The 22,061-nt window shown below is 37.8% G+C and overlaps 2 protein-coding genes across 5 annotated transcripts in view; one reads left to right on the top strand and one right to left on the bottom strand.

The window, feature by feature from the left end:
• Positions 1 to 21,878, bottom strand: part of INTS6 (integrator complex subunit 6) — a 104,068-nt gene extending 82,190 nt beyond the window's left edge. For 3 of the 4 annotated variants that reach the window (XR_004247759.2, XM_032150928.3, XM_032150927.2), the window contains exons 1-3: positions 21,170 to 21,804; positions 20,728 to 20,805; positions 19,786 to 19,935 (exon numbers count right to left, since the gene is read on the bottom strand). Coding sequence is in view for 3 of the 4 variants with exons in the window: in XM_032150928.3 (XP_032006819.1) it covers positions 19,786 to 19,935; positions 20,728 to 20,805; positions 21,170 to 21,280 (339 nt within the window). In the remaining variant the exon portion in view is untranslated. Of the gene's footprint in view, positions 1 to 19,785; positions 19,936 to 20,727; positions 20,806 to 21,169 lie in introns of all 4 variants that reach the window. The other variant, XM_058437917.1, reaches the window with a different exon arrangement.
• The window catches only part of WDFY2 (WD repeat and FYVE domain containing 2), a 322,692-nt gene continuing 321,819 nt past the window's right edge, over positions 21,189 to 22,061 (top strand). Inside the window, exon 1 of the mRNA XM_058437932.1 lies at positions 21,189 to 21,208. The gene's annotated coding sequence lies outside the window, so the exon portion shown is untranslated. The remainder of the gene's footprint in view (positions 21,209 to 22,061) is intronic.

Below are 22,061 nucleotides of genomic sequence, written 5' to 3' on the forward strand. Positions count from 1 at the left end.
GTCTGGTATGAAGACTAAGATTCTTCATTTCTAACAAGACTGGCAGCTAGAAGACACTAATAGCCACAGACCATACCTAGAACAACAACAATGTAGAAGAGTCATAAACATGTAATATTCTATGGTCCTATAACCTTTCTCTTATAACTCTCAATTTCTAACATATTATTATACACAATATTTATTGAATGAATTCACAGTTAATTATATGATTATAATCTAATCATCATAAAGTGGGAGTGGGGGACATGTAATAGATTGTCTTGATCAAATCATTCAACTTGTAAGTGACACGTGCACTTTTCTAATTGGTGCCCAAGAAAAAAATGGTTCCGGGGGAGAAAGATTCCTTTGGTTAAATAAACTTAAAATATGTTAGATATAATCTCTAGAAGATTCTAAATGCACAGCAGCATTAAAACGTCACAGGAGTCTTGCAGGGAGACAACATGAATTAATTTATCCCTCCTTCTTCCTCTGTAATATTCATGTTAAAATGAACTCATTTTGGGGAATTATTACATTACATTATATTGTCTCTATATTGTCTCTCATACGATTCACCCCCAAAATATATAATAAATTCTAATAATATAGGTCTTCTCAGGCAATGTTCATTCCCAACTCTTAGCTTTGATTGTTTCCCTAAAGTAGAATGGTTTTCCTCTTCCCTCCTCAAACCTACCCAACTCCCACTCATTCCTTAAGGCCCAGTTTAAATCTTTGTATTTTCCACGAAGCTTTCCCTGATTACTTTGGCCTTTAGTAATCACATCTTTCCATCTCCATATTCTAACAGTGGTAGTTTTTACACTTTAAATAAATAAGAAGGTAAATAAAATGTTTCTTTAAAATTGGATTTGAGTGGTTCCATGGAGCACAATTTGAATACCACTTCCCCACAACATCTATCCCTCACCTTTTCAAATAATTTTTAATTTAAATAAGAATTTAAATACACACCATCTTACACAATGTGAATATATCTAACACTGCAGAAGTATACACTTAAAAATGGTTAAGACAAGGCCGGGCGCGGTGGCTCACGCTTGTAATCCCAGCACTTTGGGAGGCCGAGGCGGGCGGATCACGAGGTCAGGAGATCGAGACCACGGTGAAACCCCGTCTCTACTAAAAAATACAAAAAATTAGCCGGGCGTGGTGGCAGGCGCCTGTAGTCCCAGCTACTCGGAGAGGCTGAGGCAGGAGAATGGCGTGAACCCGGGAGGCGGAGCTTGCAGTGAGCCGAGATTGAGCCACTGCACTCCAGCCTGGGTGAAAAAGCGAGACTCCGTCTCAAAAAAAAAAAAAAAAAAAAAAAAAAAAAATGGTTAAGACAATAAATTTTGTTGTGTTTACCACAATTTATTAAAAAAAAAACCACCGTCTTGTATTGCTTGCTATTTTTTCATGTGTTTGAATACGTTGAAGGCAAAGAATATGTCATATTTCTTTCCACACCACTAAGCAGGTACTGGGCACAAAACACTTCAACTTATTGACTCACTGATTATAGCTTAATACAAATCAGCCTGGGTTCACAGAACCATTCAGAATTACTCAAACTTCAACAAGATTCAAAAAATGTATGTTACCTTTACCTCAATATAAATGTGTACTCCCCAAACTCAACGCATAACTACTCATGAATTTGCTGGGCTACTAATGTATAAAAAGGAGCACTACCTCCCTCTTGTATCTTTCAACCATCTACTATCTACTCATTCGTGTTGGCCATTCAAAAAGATTTGAGTGGTTACTATATATCAGGTATTGTATTAAGTGTATGATACATAATCTCTACTCTCATATATAATAAACATATGTACACATAACAATAAATCTCTCTCTTGGTCTCTACCAGTATTTTAGCTCAAAAATTGCCTAAGGGAGATAAAGAAAACCAAGAGGTCCTAATAGCTTCGAAACTATATTATCTTGCTTCCACCCTTAAGCTAAACTACTTTTGTTGACTTGATGCCTTTCAAAAACGAATCAGCAAAGCTCTAAAAGCCACCACAGCATGGATCAAATACTTGTAGTAGGGTCTTCTATATCACTTCTACATTTTAACATAAAACAAAACCAGGCTGGGCGCGGTGGCTCATGCCTGTAATCCCAGCACTCTGGGAGGCCAAGGCACGCGGATCACTTGATGTCAGGACTGTGAGACCAGCCTAGGAAACACTGTGAAAAACCTCGTCTCCATCAAAAAATACAAAAATTAGCCAGGCATGGTGGCACATGCCTGTAGTGCCCAGCTACTCGGGAGGCCGAAGCAAGAGAATCCCTTGAACCCAGGAGGCGGAGGTTGCAGTGAGTCAAGATCATGCCACTGCACTCCAGCCTGGGCGACAGAGTGAGACTCCGTCTCAAAAAAAGAAATCAGATTTCCTGACCAAAAGTCTGACACCCATTCACTTTTATTCCTGTATAAGCACACTGAGAATTGTCTTTCAGAGGCAAGAGATTAATCATACTTCTAATTAAAGAAAAATAATCTACCATGTAGCAGACTCATACAGATGATGACATCCACCCGAAAGGTTAATACTTTTTTAAAGGCCCATGTCTACAAAATTAAGTTAAAATATATTAAAACTTAACAGAAAGTCTGGGTTATTAAATTTAATTAAGCTAAATTCAAACACTAAAACCAAAGTTACTTTTTCTTAGACAACAAAACAAAGCTTTTAGTTGAAACTTGACTAGTCTTACACAAAATACTCTCCACGGAGGATATCCTTAAACGGGCCTGAAATTACTATAGTAACAGTAACATTACTGCTATCGTCTTGATAATAACAATAAAGCACTTATCTCATTTGACCCTAAAAAAACTTAGTGAGGTAAAATATTCAGGGAGATTAAATGATATAACTCAAGGTGGCATAGATGGTGGCAAAGCCAGAAACTTATTAAGCTATTCTAATTCTAAAATCCACATGGTCTTTCTGCACCACCTGGAGATCCAACTGGCAGCTGCTAAATTCTCTTCGACGTAATTCCATACCAACCTGGATTGTGCCATATTTACCCAACCAGGAATGGTGTTATAATCAGATTGTTTTGTTTTTAATATATTCTTTCTGCAATAAAATTAACTATATAGTAAAACTATTCCTTTACTTGGTAGATTCCTGTGATTCTGTAATTACTTAGCCATCAATTTCTTCATATATAAAATCAATGTATCTTCCCCCAACACAAACACACTGAAACAAAACACAATATATACTAATGTTTACTTTTAAAAACGATATAACTTCAACTTTCAGAGAGTATATACACAAACACAAGATAAAATAATAAGTTCTTTAGTGACTTCAAATTTTGGAAAAGTCAGATAAAGATCAAACATAGAAAAGAAAAAAGAAAAATACAATCATCCTCATTGTACCAATTATCTCCTGCCATGCCTAAGATTCTTTCCTCTCTAAGATTAAAGAGCTTAGTCAAGAATCACACTAAGAAAAGCAATAATCAGTTACTATAAAAATTAGAATAATGATTAAGTTAATGTAATTTATACACACAAGGTTGTTTTATTACTTCTTCAGGAAAAATGTATCCCCATCTCTATTATATAAATGTTTGACATTAACAAATTTATTTAAGCATGAATTTCTACATCACTAGCAGAAAGTGAACAGGTAGCTCCAAGAAAGTTTTCTTATATACTGTTTTGCACTGTTCCTTGCTGCATAATGTCATCTTTCTCTGTCAACATTGTTTACCCAGCAAATTAAAAAAGTTTTAGTTGTCTGCCAGTATTGTTAAGATTTTTGTCATGTTTTACAAAAAAATAAAGTTTTAACACCTCCAAAGTCTAAATGAGAGTTACAACTTAATTACTGCAATATAATGTTATTCACTATCTGGTGTCAAGCCTATGCAATTTAATAATTCCCAAATCCTTATATTTAAGAGCAATTATTTTACATTGTTATTCCTAAGTATGTTTATAAAGTCACTCAGTTGGGAGAAAATCCTTTAGAATTTCTGTCAATATTCACCTTGGCCATAAAGTTATAAGTAGCCTTTATCATAATTATAATGATATATTTAAAAAAAAAAAAAAAAAACTAAGCTCTGCTACAACAAAGACGGCCAGTAGAGGGACTAAAAGTTTACTTTTGCTATTAGCAGAATAAATTCACGTTTTACTCTCAGAGCAGTGGTTCCTGTCATAAAGAAATCCAAACATATCACTAGAAAATATAATGCAAAATATAATGTTCTAGCTCTAGAGCTACTTACTAACGGGAGTCAATCTTTCTGTCATTAAAAATTTTTCATTTTAATTTTGGTCAAAAACCTCAAGTAAGAGTTCTGCCACAAGATAATATAAAGCAAAACCTTTTACTTCGCTTAAAATTTCCTATTATAGTTCTCTCAACAACCAATTACCATGGTGTTAAATTACTCAGTTAAAGCATAAAATCTCGATAAGAAAATTTAAAGAATTAATGTAAACATATTATCTATTAGAACCTATGTTATTTTTGAAAGAAAATGCTTTTGAAATGTTACAACAAATTATTTTGAAAAAAAATTTTGAAAATATTAAAAAAAGGTAATTTCCTCCAAATATAAACTAACCTGATCTCAGGAAAACAATTGTTTTCACTTACCTAAGAAACTGAAAATGTAGTGGAGGAGGGGCATAGGAATGTTACCTTACCCTTAAATAGGTCATAAAATCTTCTGCTGGGCTAATCATGTTTGTCAAGTCAATAATTCATTGTCATTAATACTGTTAATTTTTTTAAAGGTAGAGGAGGTTCATTAAATTATGGGGATAAATACACAAACTGGCTAATAACATATTACAAACAAAACAGAATTACTTAAAAGTCAATAAAGGCCTGACAGGCTTACATTTAAATCAATATTCCAAGTCCAGAGCTACAAATTTCACGTTTGTTGCAGATTTCAGTAAGATTATTACTTTTATTGTTAAAATCTCAAGTAGTGTAGTATAAAAATGAGTCTTTTGATATCAAACTCTAAAATATTCATCTTAAGACATTAACCCTTGTAAAACCTTTGACCACATAAAAAAGATCTCTGAAGGATACGTTAGAAACTGATTAACCATGGTTGCCTCCATAGAAAGGAAGTAAACAACTGTGTAACTTTTTATAATACTTCAACTTTTTTTTAACCATGTGCCTTTATTATATGTTCAAAACAAATACTCTTCAAAATTAAAAACGTGTTTGGTATTCTAAAATACAATCTGCTAGTATATAAAAATCTGGTAACAGAATACATTAAGGGCTACAGCTACAGAAAACACGTTAGAATTCCACAGTGTAAGAAATATATTTTTAGTTTCAAGTAACTCCGTTACATGATTGTGTTCCGATACAATTCCTTTATTCAACCACATAATTCCTTATGTTAAAAATACAACAGCATTAAAAACAGATGGAATACTACGATTTAAGCAAAAGTAGGGGGGAATTCCATATATCTATTTTAATGTAACGACTAAGGAACTCCATCCTGGAATTTGATTTAATAATAGACTGAAGAGTAATAATGTAAGAAATTGTAAGTCACCATAAAAACTGCAGAATCACTAAAGTTTGACTTTGTAAAAAAAAAAATTAGGGAAATTCAATAATTGATAGGACTAAGTAGAACTGCAAAAGACAGTAATATAAACAATATATCTGGAATATTAATAATTTGGCAGAATTTGAGTTTTATACTTGAACTGGAATCTAAAGTTTGAATAAAATTAACAAACTGGTCTGGGGAATGCCTAAAAAGTAGTGCCAGGCAAATAGTGTTTATGCTGGTATATAAGGAGTAATTAAGCTATCAGAAATATAACTTTACTTAATAAATAGTAATATTCTAAGAATCTAATACATACATTAGATAGACTGGGGCCAGGCATGGTGGCTCACACCTATAATCCTAGCACTTTGGGAGGCTGAGGTGGGAGGACTGCCTGAGGCTAAGATTTCAGGATGAACTGGGTAATAATAACTTGGGAAAATTTTATTCTAGTGAAGCATGTAATAAAAAACATGTTAGAAATTTTTTTTTAAATAAATGTATAAAAAGCCAAGATGTAAACATATTTTCAAAGATAGGTGAATGGAGTTATACAGCAATAATGGTAAAATTTAATTTCACCTAAAAGAAATCTGTCTAGTCTCTCAAGATTAATCACCTCCTTGAGTTGACTGCTACAAAATCTACAGATGCTACCTCTGTAAAAGTCTGGTTAAATCCCATCTTGAACCCAGCACTGAACTCAATTTTAAATACTATCACAAGCAGACCTTGAATGTAGGGCAAAGAAGCAGATAAAACCATTCTGGTTACTTCCTTCTACATATCACACTACAAATATGGTCTCAAAAAAAAAAATCAATTCACACACACAACTGTCCTACAAAAGAAGATGGCATTCTATGACAGCCTTCTACATAAATATCTTAAAGGCTACAACTGAAAATGAAGAACTGCCTAATAAATGTTTCAGATCAGGAAAGTTAGCAATAAAGCATTAAATTTCAAAAAGGAAAAAAAATTCATGATAAGCCCTTGGAAAACAGAGTATATTGTTTCCCATATGCTATGGCTGAAGGCCAATCTGAAAATAATTGGGTAAGGCATAATGTGAGGCCAGGCATGATGGCTCACACCTGTAATCCAACACTTTGGGAGGCCAAGGCAGGAGGATCACTTGAGGTCAGGAGTTCCAGACCAGCCTGGCCAACATGTTGAAACCCTGTCTCTACTAAAAATACAAAAATTAATCAGGTGTGGTGGCACTTGCCTGTAATCCCAGCTACTGGGAAGGCTGAGGCACAAGAATTGTTTGAACCTGGGAGGCAGAGATTACAGTAAGCCAAGATCATGCCACTGCCCTCTAGCCTGGGTGATAGAGCGAGACTGTGTCTCAAAAATAATAATAATTAAAAAAAGACATAATGTGAGATTAGTTTTAAGGGGCCCTGGTTCGTAAAAAATGTGGATTTTTTGTTTTCAAGGAAAGAAATGGTACTAACCCAACTTTGCTAAGATTTTTTAGGAGGAAACATTTATCTAAATCCATTACATAAGTATATGTACGTGAGTAAAAGTTTCTAAGAATCCTTTCTTGCTAGATTCTGATTGAAACATTTATTGATGCTTGTGCTAAACACCTTCCCAAGTGTTGATAGATTTAAAATTTTCAAAGTAGATAACATTTTCCAGAAACAAAAAAATTCTAACTACATAATACTTGTGCCTATCATTTAAAAGAAAAAAGTTTTATAAGCCTTCCTAACTATACATACAAATCCACCAATAGTTTTACCTTAGAAATGCACTTCATGAAGAAGCAGATGTCACATATGGATGACTGCACAGATTGCTACATGTTTTAGAATGTTACTATAGCTCATTAAAATGGAAAGTTTTAAGAACATGGCAAGATAATCCTTTGTTACATTAAGATTTACATTCACTATAATCTCATTTGTGATTAGACACTACCCATTCTGAATTAACAATAAAATTTAAAATAAAGACCTTCTATTCTTTCTACTACCTATTTAGGCCTGATATTGTGGATGCAATCTCTTGGTTTTTCTTTCTAACTTACTGGTTTAAGAAATGTGATTACACAAAATTCAAAATTTTACATTCATTATTTCATTACCTGCCAAAGTATATAAATGAGCAAGATAGTTCACAACTCAGAAATTACCAGAGGACACAAAGACATCATTTTGCTAATTCCTGATAATCCAAAAGTACTGTACCTTGTCATTATCTTGCAACATCACCCACTGTCACTTGCAGCCTGACCTTTCACACTGCATATTCAATTATCTTCAATTCCTTATTTAAAATAGATTGTTTTCAATTATTTCAGAATAATTCTGTTTTTAGATGTTTCCAGTGTTGAAACCCCAGAATAACCAATAAGACTGTTGTTGTTTCCTAGTACCTAACAAGGTTCACTCACTTTAAGACAAAGGGAAAGTTTTACTCTGACACACCAGCATCAACTCTGTCATTTCCTAGCTACAAACTGCATCACCTAATAGTATACAATTACTTTTTCTCACATATTCAGAACTGTTATCATGTCCATAATAAAGTTTTATAGAAAATGTAATCCTTCCAAGGACCTTCACTAGGAGTCCCACACCTCATTTGGGCAAAACTAATAGAAGGAAGATGTCAAAATGTCACAGATAAAACAGGCAATAAAAACAGGTTATGTGAAGGCTAGAATAATTTTTGATAGGACTAATCACTAGACTGACATAAATTTGTCCTTTGGTTACAACTAATCCTCTTAACTGTAAGATTTAAGTTATAGTACTTTTCATGTACAATTCTCTCTCTCCATATACCAATAATCAAATTTCCAATTATATGCCCTTCAAAAAAAAATCTTCATATAAAAAAATCCTTCCTAGGCCTATCCTATTATGTCTTTTCCTACACAAATCTACATGACAAATAAAAGGAATTATATATTTTACACTTGACATTTCTTCTGGAGGACAGCACCTCCCCTAAATCCCCATCCCAACCATCACGAATGTGAATTCTAAAATATACAATTACAACGTCCTAGAAATAAACTCTAAATTTTCTCAAAGAAGTTTAAAACCTCTCTTGCTTTGAAAATTACTTTAGCTAGAAAAACTGGATAGCTACTTATGGCTTCTCATGATGGATGTACAAGTAAGACACCACATAATGTTTTGGCCAATGACAGACCACCACATACATGACAGTGGTCCTGTATGATTATAACACAGCTGAAAAATTCCTATCACCTCCTGACATCTTAATGATCCTGACCCTGTGTGGGCCTAGAATAATGAGTCTAAGTCTTAGTTTTTAACAAAGGCCAGGCGCGGTGGCTAACGTCTGTAATCCCAGCACTTTGGGAGGCCGAGGCGGGCGGATCATGAGGTCAGGAGATCAGGAGGTCAGGAGATCATGATGGCTAACACGGTGAAACCCCGTCTCTACTAAACATACAAAAAAAAAAAAAAAAAAAAAAAACACCAAAATTAGCCGGGTGTGGTGGCAGTAGTCCCAGATACTCAGGAGGCTGAGGCGGGAGAATGGCGTGAACCCAGGAGGCAGAGCTTGCAGTGAGCAGAGATTGCACCACTGCACTCCAGCCTGGGCAACACAGCGAGACTCCTTAAAGAAAAAAAAAAAAAAGTTTTTTAAAACATAAAAATTTTAAAAATAGAAAAAAGCTTACAGAATAAGGATATAAACATTTTATACAGCTATGTTTGTATCTTAAATCTTAAATCACCCACCCAGAGCAACTGCCAGTCCTCAAGCTACATTCACGGTAAGTGCCCTATCTAGGTATACCATTTTTTATCTTTCATACCATATTTCTACTGTATTTGTCAACATTTATATCTGTTTAGACACATGAATGCTTGTGTTAAAACTGCCTACAGCAATTAGTACAGTTACATGCTATACAGGTAGATGTATAGATGTATAGCCTAAGAGTGATGGGTCATATACCATATAGCCTAGGGGTATAGTCGTCTATCCCGTCTAGGTTTCTGTAGGTATACTCTATGATGTTCCCACAACAGATCTGCCTAATGGTGCAGTTCTCAGAACATATCTCCATTGTTAAGCGATACATAACTGTATGATAGGTTATGGAACAACCTTAATTCTGTTTTTGTCAAAGGTTTCAGACTAAAAAGCTTTTATCCTGTTAAGTGTTTACCATAATATTGGAGACGATGATCATCATCATAAATGAGCTCCTACCATGTGCCAGGCAGGCACTTTTGCTAGATGATTAACAAATATTACTTCTAATCCTCACAAAATTTAAGCGTTGGTATAATCACAATTCTATGGATGAGAAACTGGATGCTCAGAGAGATTAAGGGACTTTTCAATACAATATAAGCTAGTGAGTGACAGAACCAGGCACAGCCAGTTCTAATATAGCAATTCTTTCCATACCACCATGCTGCTTGTTCTGAAAAAGGCAAGATTAAAAAAACCTCTAGTACCCCATAATTTCAATTTTTAAAATTCAAATAAGAGAAAATTCATAAAAATGATTAATAGGTTGTGTTACAATAATAAATTGTGTTGTACATCCCTTAATCTTTATCACAATTCTGCAAGATAGGTTTTTTCATTCTATTTGTCTAATGGGGAAAGTGAGGCTGAGAGGTTATATGACTTGTCAGGTCACGAGTGGAATGGAAATTCATAAGTGGATCTGGTCTTATTTTTCTGAATCTTAAGACATAATGCTTAGAAATTTTCAAAACTACCTTAAGTTAAATGAAAACATGGTAATTAACTCATCAACTCTCCAGGCAAAAAGTTATAAATGTAACCCTAATACTGGTTGGCATACTACATTGGAAAAATCGACCAATGAACAAGGTTAATAGCTCTATATTAACTAGCTACACATCAGAAACAAACTATGAAGCACAAAATCAAGAAGTGCCATTAAATACTTATGTATATTATTAGAATCTAGGCCTTAAAGTAATTACAGTATAAAATCCTGTCAACTATCCCATACGTCCCCAGGCCTCCCCAACTCCGGCCTTTTTTTTTTTTTTTTTTTTTTTTAGACAGAGTCCCACTCTATCACCCAGGATGGAGTGCAGTGGCACAATCTTGGCTCACAGCAACCTCCACCTCCTAGGTTTAAGCGACTCTCCTGCCTCAACCACCGAGTAGCTGGGATTGCAGGCGTGTACCACCATGCCTGGCTAATTTTTGTGTTTTTGGCAGAGATGGGGTTTTACCAGGTTGGCCAGGCTGGTCTTGAACTCCTGGCCTCTAGTGATCCTCCCTCCTCAACCTCCCAAAGTGCTGGGATTACAGGTGTGAGCCACAGGGACAGCCCCTCCTATATTTTTGACCATGATTTTGTTTTGTTTTGTTTTTGAGATGGAGTTTTGTTCTTGTCGCCTAGGCTGGAGTGCAATGACGCAATCTCAGCTCACTGCAACCTTCGCCTCCCGGGTTCAAGCGATTTTCCTGCCTCAGCTTCCTGAGAGTGCCTGTAGCTGGGATTACAGGGGCCCACCACCATGCCCAGCTAATTTTTGTATTTTTAGTTTCACCATGTTGGCCAGGCTGGTCTCGAGCATCTGACCTCAGGTGATCCGCCCACCTCAGCCTCCCAAAGTGCTGGGATTACCAGGCATAAGCCACCGCATCTGGCCATTGATCATGATCTTCACTCTGCATTGCCCCCTAACCTGCAAGGGTTCCAGGTTCTCAGTAAACTTTTATTCTTCAGATGCTACTACCTCTAAGAAGTCTTCCCTGGTTTATCCCCTAGATTGGGTCCCCAACCCCTGGACCCTATCAGGAATGGGCAGCACAGCAGAAGGTGAGCAGTGGGCAAGTCAGCATTACCGTTGGGGCTCCTCCTCCTGTTAGATCAGCAGCAGCATTAGATTCTCATAGGAGCACGAACCCTATTGTGAACTGTGCATGCCAGGGGTCTCGGTTATGCGCTCCTATGAGACTCTAACACCTGATGACCTGAGGTGGAAAAGTTTCATCTGAAACCATCCCAACCACCTCTACCAATCCATGGAAAAACTGTCTTCCACAAAACCAGCCTGGTGCCAAAAAGGCTGGGGACCGCTGCCCTAAATTCATTTACTTTCTGCCAAACAAAGGGAGGAAGGAATCCAACTAAAGCTAATTTTGTAACAAACAGTACTTAGATAGAATGTTACAAGAAAGACTAAATGTAAGAGACAAAATGAAAAGCTTAGCTTTCAAACAAGAACTGAAAGAAATCACACTGCATTACAGAACTATAGACAAAACTGAAGAAAGCAACTCAGATCCACTGCTTATACATTTAAATAAAATGGTATTAAATAATATACAAATCCTTAATAAAATCTGCATAACTGTTCTATCACCAATTACAATATTTTAAAATATTTCATAAATGTGAAGAAATTAAGCCTCTGAACCTTTCTAGGCCTTTTCTTCACCTACAAAATGAGGAAAATTGAGTAAACTTCTAAAATCACTTCCATTCTAAAGCCCTATGAAAATAATAATAAAACACAGAAAGTTTAATGAAAACTTGTCAGTAGATGAAAATGTTCAATTTTTTTTAAGAGTGTGTATTTTAAAATTCACTAAGCTTCACACTTCAGATTTGTTTAAGTTACATCTCAATAAAAATGTTAAAGATCAGAAAATACAAACCAAAACAAAATTTTTTTAAAATTTAGTATTTTGTTTAAAGCCTGGCAACCATGGTAAACTTTTATAGACTAATAGTAAGACTAAACAAAAATCAAGTTATATAAGGAAATTACTTTTTTGAGCTGAGTACAATGGCAAGAGCCTGCAGTCCCAGCTACTCTGAAGGCTATGGTGGCAAGATTGCTTGAGCCCAGCAGTTCAAGACCAGCCTGGGTAACATAGAGAGACTTTGTATCTAAACATTTTTAAAATTAAAAAGCCCCAAAAAACAAGAAAAGTCCACCAAGACTAATTTAATTGTAGCGTATAAATCTGAGTCAAGGTTATTATGGCCAAAAATCATTTTATATATTTGAGAAACATTTCAAACTATAAAATATTATATAATCTCTTTGGAGAAATCTATGACATGAACATGACTAAATAAACAATCCTTTTAACTAATTTTGACCACAAATGACCTTAATTCAAAATACACAAATAAGTCCAATGATGTCAAATATTAGATTTGTTCCTGATCTTTTAATTTCCAGCTGTATATAATACATAATTATCAATATTCTCCTGTATCAAAAGAAAGTAAAATGCTCTTTAAAGAAGTAGAATATATTATTTGGTGTTTGTTTTTGTTTTTTTTTTTTTGGTTTTTTTTTTGTTTTTGAGACAGCCTATTGCCCAAGGTGGAGTGCAGTGGCACCATCTCAGCTCACTGCAACCTCCACCTCCAGGATTCAAGCAATCCTCCAACCAGGACTCAGGAGTCCTGAGTAGCTAGGACTACAGGCACATGCCACTACCCCCAGCAAATTTTGTTTTTTTTTTTTTTTTTTTTTTTTTTCAGTAGAGATGGGGTTTCACCACATTGTCTAGACTGGTCTCAAACTCCTGACCTCAAGTGATCCACCTGCCTTAGCCTCCCAAAGTGCTGGGATTACAGGCGTGAGCCATGGCACCCGGCCTATTTTTGACTTTTGTATTTAAGATTTGTTTTGAACAATTTCTAATTAAGAATGCAATACTGGCCGGGCGCGGTGGCTCACGCCTGTAAATCCCAGCACTTTGGGAGGCCAAGGTGGGCAGATCACCTGAGGTCAGGAGTTTGAGACCAGCCTGGCCAACATGGCTAAACCCCGTCTCTACTAAAAATACAAAAATTAGCCGAGGGTGGTGGTGGGAGCCTGTAATCCCAGCTACTCAGGAGGCTGAAGCAGGAGAATGGCTTGAACCCGGGAGGGAGAGGTTGCAGTGAGCCAAGATCACGCCATTGCACTCCAGCCTGGGAAACAAGTGTGAAACTCTATTCCAAAAAAAAAAAAAAAGAGAATGCAATAATGTCCTTAGGATAATGTTTTTCATTTTTCTTTTTTTTTTTTTTCAGATGACTGGAGAATTTTTTCTTTTAGAAAACAGTTTTAGAGTATAAAATTCTGAAGAAATATTTTGCAAATGTTTTGAAAGAAAATCTGGGTTTGGGGATATTCCTTCTCATTTAAATTATACCACCATTAAATTAATGCTCTATAGGAAATAAATCATATCCATTTTGTACTACTTTGAGCTCAGTTAAATCTTATTAAAATATCCCTTGATTTACCCAACAGATGCGCTCCTAAAAGGTTCCCTGCAAATCAAACTTGTGTAAATCTCATCTAAAACGCACTAGGGGGAGCTCCCTATTTGAAAGAATCCTAAAGCATGTGCTTTTTTCACATAAGTATTCTTGCAAAAGAATGACTTTCTGACTTATCTGCTAAATTACTTAAGTTGTTTTAACACTTCTTTAAAAACATCATCCTATGCTTATTAAATGCCAATGAGACAACTTTGGCCAAGTTATATTACTTTTCTTTCACACCTGCTTTTCTGGGATACAATACAAAGCCTAAGGAAAAACATATACTTCGTGATACTAATAGATGTTTAAAGCATGTAATAATCAGCTTTGAAGATTTTTATAATTTTAATTTCAAATTTAAAGCTGAAAAAATAGAAAACTAGAGGTAAACATACTAATCTTTGGGAGGAAAAGGATGCTTTTGTCTAGTGAGCACATCCTAATAAAGTACATTTTAAATATATCACTCCATTTAAACCTCTCATCAATTCTATATTAAAGGTACAATGGCTTCATTATTGCCAACTTGGAATAAGAAGTAGCAGAGGCTCAAAATAGTAATGTGAATGCTCAATGTTACATAATGATTCAATGGCGAGGCCAAGATTGGGATTCCAATTCTCACATTTCTAGCCATTGCTCTTCTTTTACACAATAAAGATGGGGAAAAAACATTTAAGCAAGTTTGACAGGAGAGTGCCCTCTCTACCAACAAAAATTATTGAGGCTCAAAAGTTCAGGGATTTGCAGAGACCATTCAAAGGGGAAAGGGCAGTCTCTTCAACATATGGTGGTGGAGAAACTGGATATCCACATGCAAAAGAATGAAGTTGGGACCCTTACCTTATACCATATACAAAAATTAATTCAAAATAGATTAAAGACCTAAACAGAAGATCTAAAGCTATAAAACTCTTAAAAGAAAACACAGGAGAAAAGCTTCAGTGACAGTGGATTTAGCAATGATTTTGTGGATGACACCAAAGGCACAGGCAATAAAAGCAAAAATATGTAAACTGGACCATATAAAAATTAAAAATTTTGTGCATCGAAGAAACAACAGAGTGAAAAAGCAAACTACATAATGGGAGAAAATACTTGCAAATCATTTATCTGATAAGGGATTAATATCCAGAAAATATAAAGAAATCCTAAAACTCAACAACAAAAAATAATTTTAAAATGGCCAAAGGACTTGAATGAACATTTCTCCAAAGACAGTGTACGAATGGCCAACAAGCATATGTTGATGCTTAACATAAATAATTATTACGGAAATGTAAATAAAAACCACAATGAGATACAACCTCACACCCATTAGGATAGCTAATGTCAAAGAAAAACAGAAAATTGTGTTAGTGAAGATATAAAGAAAGTATAACCCTTGTGCACTGTTGGTAGGAATGTAAAATGGTACAACTGCTACGAAAAACAGTATGGTATTTCCTCAAAAAATTTAAAATGGAATTAGAATATGATCCAGTCATTTCATTTCAGGGTATATATCCAAAAGAACTGGAAGCAGGATCCCAAAAAGTTACTTATACACCCATGTTCATTGCAGCATTATTCACAACAGCCAACAAGTGGAAGCAATCCAAGTGACTATCAATGGATATGTGGATAAGCAAAATGTGGTACATACAATAGAGTATTATTCAAACTTAAAAAGGATGAAAAAATCCTGACATGCTATAACATAAATGAATGTTGAGAACATTATGCTAAGTGAAATGAGCCTATCTAAAAAGGCAAATACTGTACGATTTCACTTAACTGTGATATCCAGAGTAGACAAATTCATAAAAACAGAAAGTAGAATAGAGGTTTCCAGGGACTGGGAGTTACTTGATATAGAGTTTCAATTTTGCAAGATAAAAAAGTTCTGGATATTGGTTGCACAGCAATATGAATATATTTAACACTACTGAACTGCACACTTAAAAATGGTTAAGATGGTAAATTTTGTCAGGTGTTTCTTACCACAATTTAAAAAAAAATTTTAATTAAAGGAATTAAAAAATTTACAAAATACCATTCATCATTGTGTTTCCAGTTTATATTCAACACAGCAGTATTTCAGGTATAGTAATTAACTTACTTTCATTTGAAAAGATGTCTATAGCTTAATAAATATCAAACTCTTATTCATACACTTGTTGACAATCTAAGAAAAACCAAGCACCCAAATGGAAATGGAGTTCTCACTACTTCACCTGCCAGCCTTCAAAAAGAAGCCTGTATTTCACACCACCTATTAAATGGGTACTATTTAGGCAAAGGGAAAAAAAGTAGTATTAGAACGATAACTGTATTATCTCCTAAGTTTACAAAATAGACCTTTATGCTCAAAAATAAAATTGGTTAAAATTCTTTTCCCTGAGAATCATTAAATTTGATATTGTACAAAAGCCACCATTTTTCAATGTAGGAGGTAAACATTCACCATAGAAAATCCTCAAAAAATTAAGCACATATTTTATCTCCTTTTAAGATATCTGTCAAGGATTGTCTTCACCAAGGGCACATAGTAGGAAAGGTGCCATTCTAACTCCTGGAACAATTTAATCAGTACTAATATACTTCAGGTAGAGGGGGTGTGGAATCAGGTCAGTAACAAAAATGGACTTCCAGGCCAGAGTAAAGATACATTGGCTAATCTTAACTAACATAATTTACTGAAAAAAAGAAAAAAGACAATGTTGAAAATATCGGGCTGGGTGCTGTAATCCTAGCACTTTGGGAGGCCAAGGTGGGCAGATCACCTGAGTTCAGGAGTTCGAGACCAGCCTGACCAACATAGAGAAACCCAGTCTCTACTAAAAATACAAAATTAACCAGGCATGGTGGCTTGAGCCTGTAATCCCAGCTGCTCAGGAGGCTGAAGCATGAGAATGGCTTGAACCCAGGAGGAGGCGGCTGCGGTGAGCCAAGATCGCGCCATTGCACTCCAGTCTCGGCAACAAGAGAGAAACTCTGTCTCAAAAAAAAATATATATATATAGATGGAAAACAGGATGACCTGTAACAATAACAAAATTAACTCATCTACATATAAAACTTTAATCAGACCTCTCACATTTTATACATTTCCTAATTTTAGATATTAGGGCTGCTTCAGACTTTCAGCAGGTCTCAAAGGATCAGCATTATTTGAAACTCTGTTGAACACATGTGAAAAACTTATGTATCAAATTTATCTGCAATGATATGCAACTTAATAAAGTACTGCTATAAAGGAAAAGATTGACTAAAGGCTACACATTGTTCCATTACTGTAGAAGTATCAGTAAATGGTACTGATTATCAAAATTAAATATTTATAACAATGTCTACAGGCATGGAATTTTTTAGTGGGATATCCAAAGTGCTTGAGGAAAACATTCACTAAGAACCATTCTTTTTTCTCAGCTACTTTAACCTTACTAATGCCCTGCAAATTCTGATAGCATCCTAGCTAATAATTCAAAGATGTTTTATTTGTAGGTATGTTAACTAAATTAACAAATGCAATATAAATTTAATAGTCTTGTAATTAGTTATGAAAAATCATATATGTGCATATATATGGGAGAATGGTGGATATCTACATAAATATACAAATATATATATCGACCCAGACATTTAAGAAAGTAATTCAGAATATTAAAGTTTTTAGATGTTCTATAAAATATATATGTTCTATCTTCCACCTAACCTTTTCTCATTTCCTTCAACTACTAACATTACATACAAGTATTTAGTACTGTGAACGCCACAGATCCTAGTGTAGAGCAGGAAAGGGGAAATACTTATGTAAAGACATTGAAGTTACAAAATAAAAGCATTCCACAGAAAACAGGCAGATACAAGTACTTTTACAAAGAAGAAAACAAGTGAACAATATTCAGTATTAAATATTTGAGACATCCAAAATTCCTAATCATTTATCCTTGTTGTGAATAGAAAACATGAAATGTTTAAATCAGATAGTTTTATGATGAAAAAAATCTTCTGGAAGAATGTTTTCTTCCAATTCAATATTCTTTACTCAAATTATCATTTTCATTTAAAAACAGTGGCTTATTTTAATGCTACTGTCATTTTTAATGTGCCAATTCAAGACATAAGCATTAATATTATGCCTTGCAATCTTTGCTGATTCACCAAAATAAGTGAGAAGCATCATCCCTCCCTGTTACTGAATTAATAAATCCTGACATGCAAAAACATCCCAATCTCCAGGTACTTGTCTTGGTCAAAGTGGTAACAGCACAGGACCACCTTTCCCTCAAACTTTTGGTAAGCCTTGTAGACAAGAACTACAGTGTTCTCTAGGGGCAGATATCAACTGGGAAAAGGAAAATACAGGTTTAAATTACAAATGTCCTCAGCCTCTCCATGACAAGCAGTTTTTCGAAGGAAGCAATCTAAGAAGTATTTGTAATAGGTAGTAGGAGGTGAATGTGTCCAAATGCCTTGACCACTTATGAAATGTGATGCAGAAAAAGAGGAAACTAATAGTTCTGCCATACACTAACAACATGACAACCAAAAGGTAACCAAATAATGGCAAGTTTTAAATATCTCTTTGAACTCAAACAGGTAAGGATGAAAACCTTAAGCAATAAGACTGTGTTGCACTACATATCACAAAGGAATATAAAAGAGAAAGAAATCCACTGTTTTACAGAAACAAACCAAAAAGTTTGTTGCAAATCTACCTAAATTAGTAAAAGTTGCAAAATAAAAGCAGCAGAGACTAGAAAAACATAAAAGTATTAATGTGGTAAGAAAGTACATATTTACCTAATTAAATAATGGAAGTTCAATTTGGTAAGCTCACTCTGAACTTCAGTGTACATTTTAAATGTTATAGAACTAAATTCAGCTATTTTCAAAGACACTTAAGCACTGAAGTTATCCCTAAGAAGCTTAAAATTGCCTAAAACAGAAACAAGTCCATTTCCTTCAATAGGAAGCAAATAAAAGTTGTAGGCACAGAAAGAATTTCCCTGAAATGTATTAAACTCACAAAACTAGGGACTGTGGGACTTGGGAAAAGAATACAACATATACCCAATATATAATTATAGGAATAGTGCTTTTCACTACAACATAAGAATTGAGCTCCTCAGAAATAATATTCCTTTGTTATATGTAACATTATACATTGTTCAGTATCTTTTATTTCCAGGGCAATAATATCATAAAATGTTACAATGGACCACCTTGCATTATTCCTTAGTGAATTATTGTTGATTTAAAGCTCCTCTCATCCTCAAATAGATGAAAGTAAGTGCAATAAATGGACTTGTGGGGGTTAAGAAACGAAGGGTTCTTTCATATTTTCCGGCAGTCTTTTTTTCCAAGGGTTTGGAGTTTAAATCAAAACTCTGGGCCTGAAATTTAATTCAGAATTCTTCCTGCAATAGTTGTTAACTGTGTGTGCTTCAAAAGAAAACTTAATGTTCTCAGCCAGTGACTGTACTCCAGTGAAAATCTTACCTTTCAGAATAGTTATACAACATGGTCACATTAAACCCTGATGCAACAAACAGATTAATTTCCTCTAACGTCTTTACTAATATACAAATGAAGACCACGAACTGGTGTCTCTAAGCCACTACAATAGTTGCACATACAACTTGAGTGTGGTGTGGTAGGATGCTTTCCCTTTTAGGTCTTTAGTGAACTTTCAAGGTATTAAAACCAATGTATGTCAACTTTATAGCAAAAGATTCAGATTCTAATCCTGAATACAAATGCATTTTAAAGGGGGAAAAAGTGAGGGATGTAAAATATATATAGTAGGGTAAGAGTTTTGCCTTTGAACAATGTGCATATTCTAATTTGGAATGTTTTATACTTGCATTTCATGTTATGTAGTTTTTGGATTGGACTGTGTTTTTCCACAAAATGAAAAATCAACTATTTTGCCACCTTATTATTCAACCTACCTGCCCATAGTTGTCTATGCCAGTTACTAATCTATTTAAATTTAATAAATCAAAAGCTGTCCTTAGGGATTGGCCAAGAGTCGTAAGTCCTTCAGCCTGAAGGTTTTTCAGTTCATTCATAAACGTTGCATGGTTTTCTTTCCATCCAGCCTGAAAAGAAAAATGTAAGATTTTTTTTTTTTTTTCATTTTTTAAAGCCATGTGTACACAGAGCCGTTATAATCTGACGTTCACCAAGTAGCAGCTTCACTTTTGGTTGGTTTGGCTTGGTTAATGTGTTAATACTGCACCGCTGCTGAGGAAACTCTCTTCCAAAGGTGGCCTGCTTCCTCTCTAGGTTTTGGTAGTTAACAGCCTTAATACTTTATAACTTCACTGACAAATTTACTACCTAATCTAATAGCCAAAATTTGGGTATGTGAAGGTACTAGTGGAAGCAGATGGGAGCCGGACTTAGGAAGTTAACCTGCAGCCGTCCCACCGGCCCTCTTAGGACGAATCTGACAAGACCAACCCTGGCAGCCCCGCATCTGGCTTCCGGGCCGCCCGGGCCGATTCCCCTTTAATGCAAACCGGGGCTGTGCGCGGCCGGGCCCGGCTGTCACTCCGGCTAACTTGAATAAATATCCCCCACAGTTCATTGCTGCCGCTCACGCCGCGGAGGGGAAATGTCGGCCATGTTGATAGCAGCGCCGCCGCCGCCGCCGCCGCCGCCGGGCCGGGCCGGGAGGGGACGGCGGTGGCCCAGCGACTCCGCGCCGCGCTAGGACGCTGCCGAGCGGGGGAGGGGGTGGGAGCCCGCAGGGAAGGGACCTCAGCGGCTGGGAGCGCAGCGGGTGGGGGAGGGGAGCATAATGAAGGGTGAATGGGGGGGGCGGGGAGGGCGAGCGAGGAAGGAACAGGGAAGGGAAGGGAGGAAAGGGGGAGGGCGAGGGCTATTACCTTGATAGCATAGGGCGGCTCTTCGAAAGTGACCAGCATATACCTGTCTCCTCTGCTGGCAGGGTCCCGGGCACGGAGCTGCGGGACGGGAGGAGGAACAGGGCGGGCGAGAGGGAAGCACAGAGGCGAGGTTACGAGGCGGAGAAGGGGCGCCCAGCGGCCCCGCCGCCCCCACAGTACCGCACACGCAGCGGCCACCCCTCCACGCCGTCCCCCACACACAGATCGCTCCCCACACATCGCCCGGGGCCGGAGCCCGGGCCCCGGCCCGAGCCCGGCTCGCAGCGCCCGCCCGCCCGCCCGCGCGGTGGGGGAAGGGGTCCCCGAGCCCGGCAGCTCCCGCAGTCAGGTCCCCGACACCCCCGCCCCGGCCGCCCTCCCCCACCCTGCCGCCCGCGGGCCGCCGGGCCGGGGTCGCCGCCCGGGCTCGGTCAGTCGGTACCTTCATGAAGGTCTCTACCGCGCCTTTGGCCGTGTCCAGGTAGGTGGTGCCCAGATGGCTGCGCTGGTTCATAGAGGCAGACGTGTCTATCAGGAACAGTAAGATGGGCATAGTGCTGGCCGGGGACACCGGGGCCCGAGGTGGTGGAGAAAGAGGAGATGGTAGAGGTGGAGGGGCCGGCGGCGGCGACCGCCGCTACGCGGGGCGGGGGAGCACGGCCCCCGGGAGGAAAACACCGTCTGGGTCTTTCCTCCGGCTGCGGGGAGTTTCTCCCCCGATAGTTGAGAGGAAACTCCCCAGACCCAGTCCTCCCCGTCGTACCCCCGCCTCCGCCTCCTCCTGCCTGCCTGCCCGCTGGGGCGGGCGCCCAGCCGTCTGTCTGTCGGTCCGTCCCCCCCGCCTCGGGGGTCCCGTCCCCGCTCCCGGCCCCTGTGTGTGTCCCAGCGGGAGACGGGCCTGGCTCCCCACCCCACCCCCGGTACAGGGAGTGGGGACCTGGGAGCTGGCGAAGAGGGGAGTGGGCTGAGGGGAGATTGGCCCTGGGGCTGTTGGGAGAAGTTTCAGGGACTCCCTCCGCACCCCGACGGTGTCACCACTTTCTCAGCCCCTCTCGCTACTGAAGCGCTTTTCTCTCTCACACTCCGATTTTAACTCGGGCAGGGGCTGCGGAGGCTCCGCCCCTGACACGTCCCCGAGCCACGTGATACACCGCCTCGCCGTTCTATTGGTCAGTCCCTATCCTTTCATTAGCATATTTAAACAGCTCAGGGGCGGGGGAAGCTTGTAAGCCGGCTTCGGGGACAGTTATTGAGCACGCGCGAAGGCGGGGCGTCGGGTGCGCGCGAGCGGGCGGGCGGGCCGACCCGGAGGCGGGCTTCGGGAAGGGGCGGGG

This window comes from Hylobates moloch, unplaced genomic scaffold (genome assembly GCF_009828535.3).
Source record: "Hylobates moloch isolate HMO894 unplaced genomic scaffold, HMol_V3 SCAFFOLD_4, whole genome shotgun sequence".
Classification (NCBI taxonomy): domain Eukaryota; kingdom Metazoa; phylum Chordata; class Mammalia; order Primates; family Hylobatidae; genus Hylobates; species Hylobates moloch.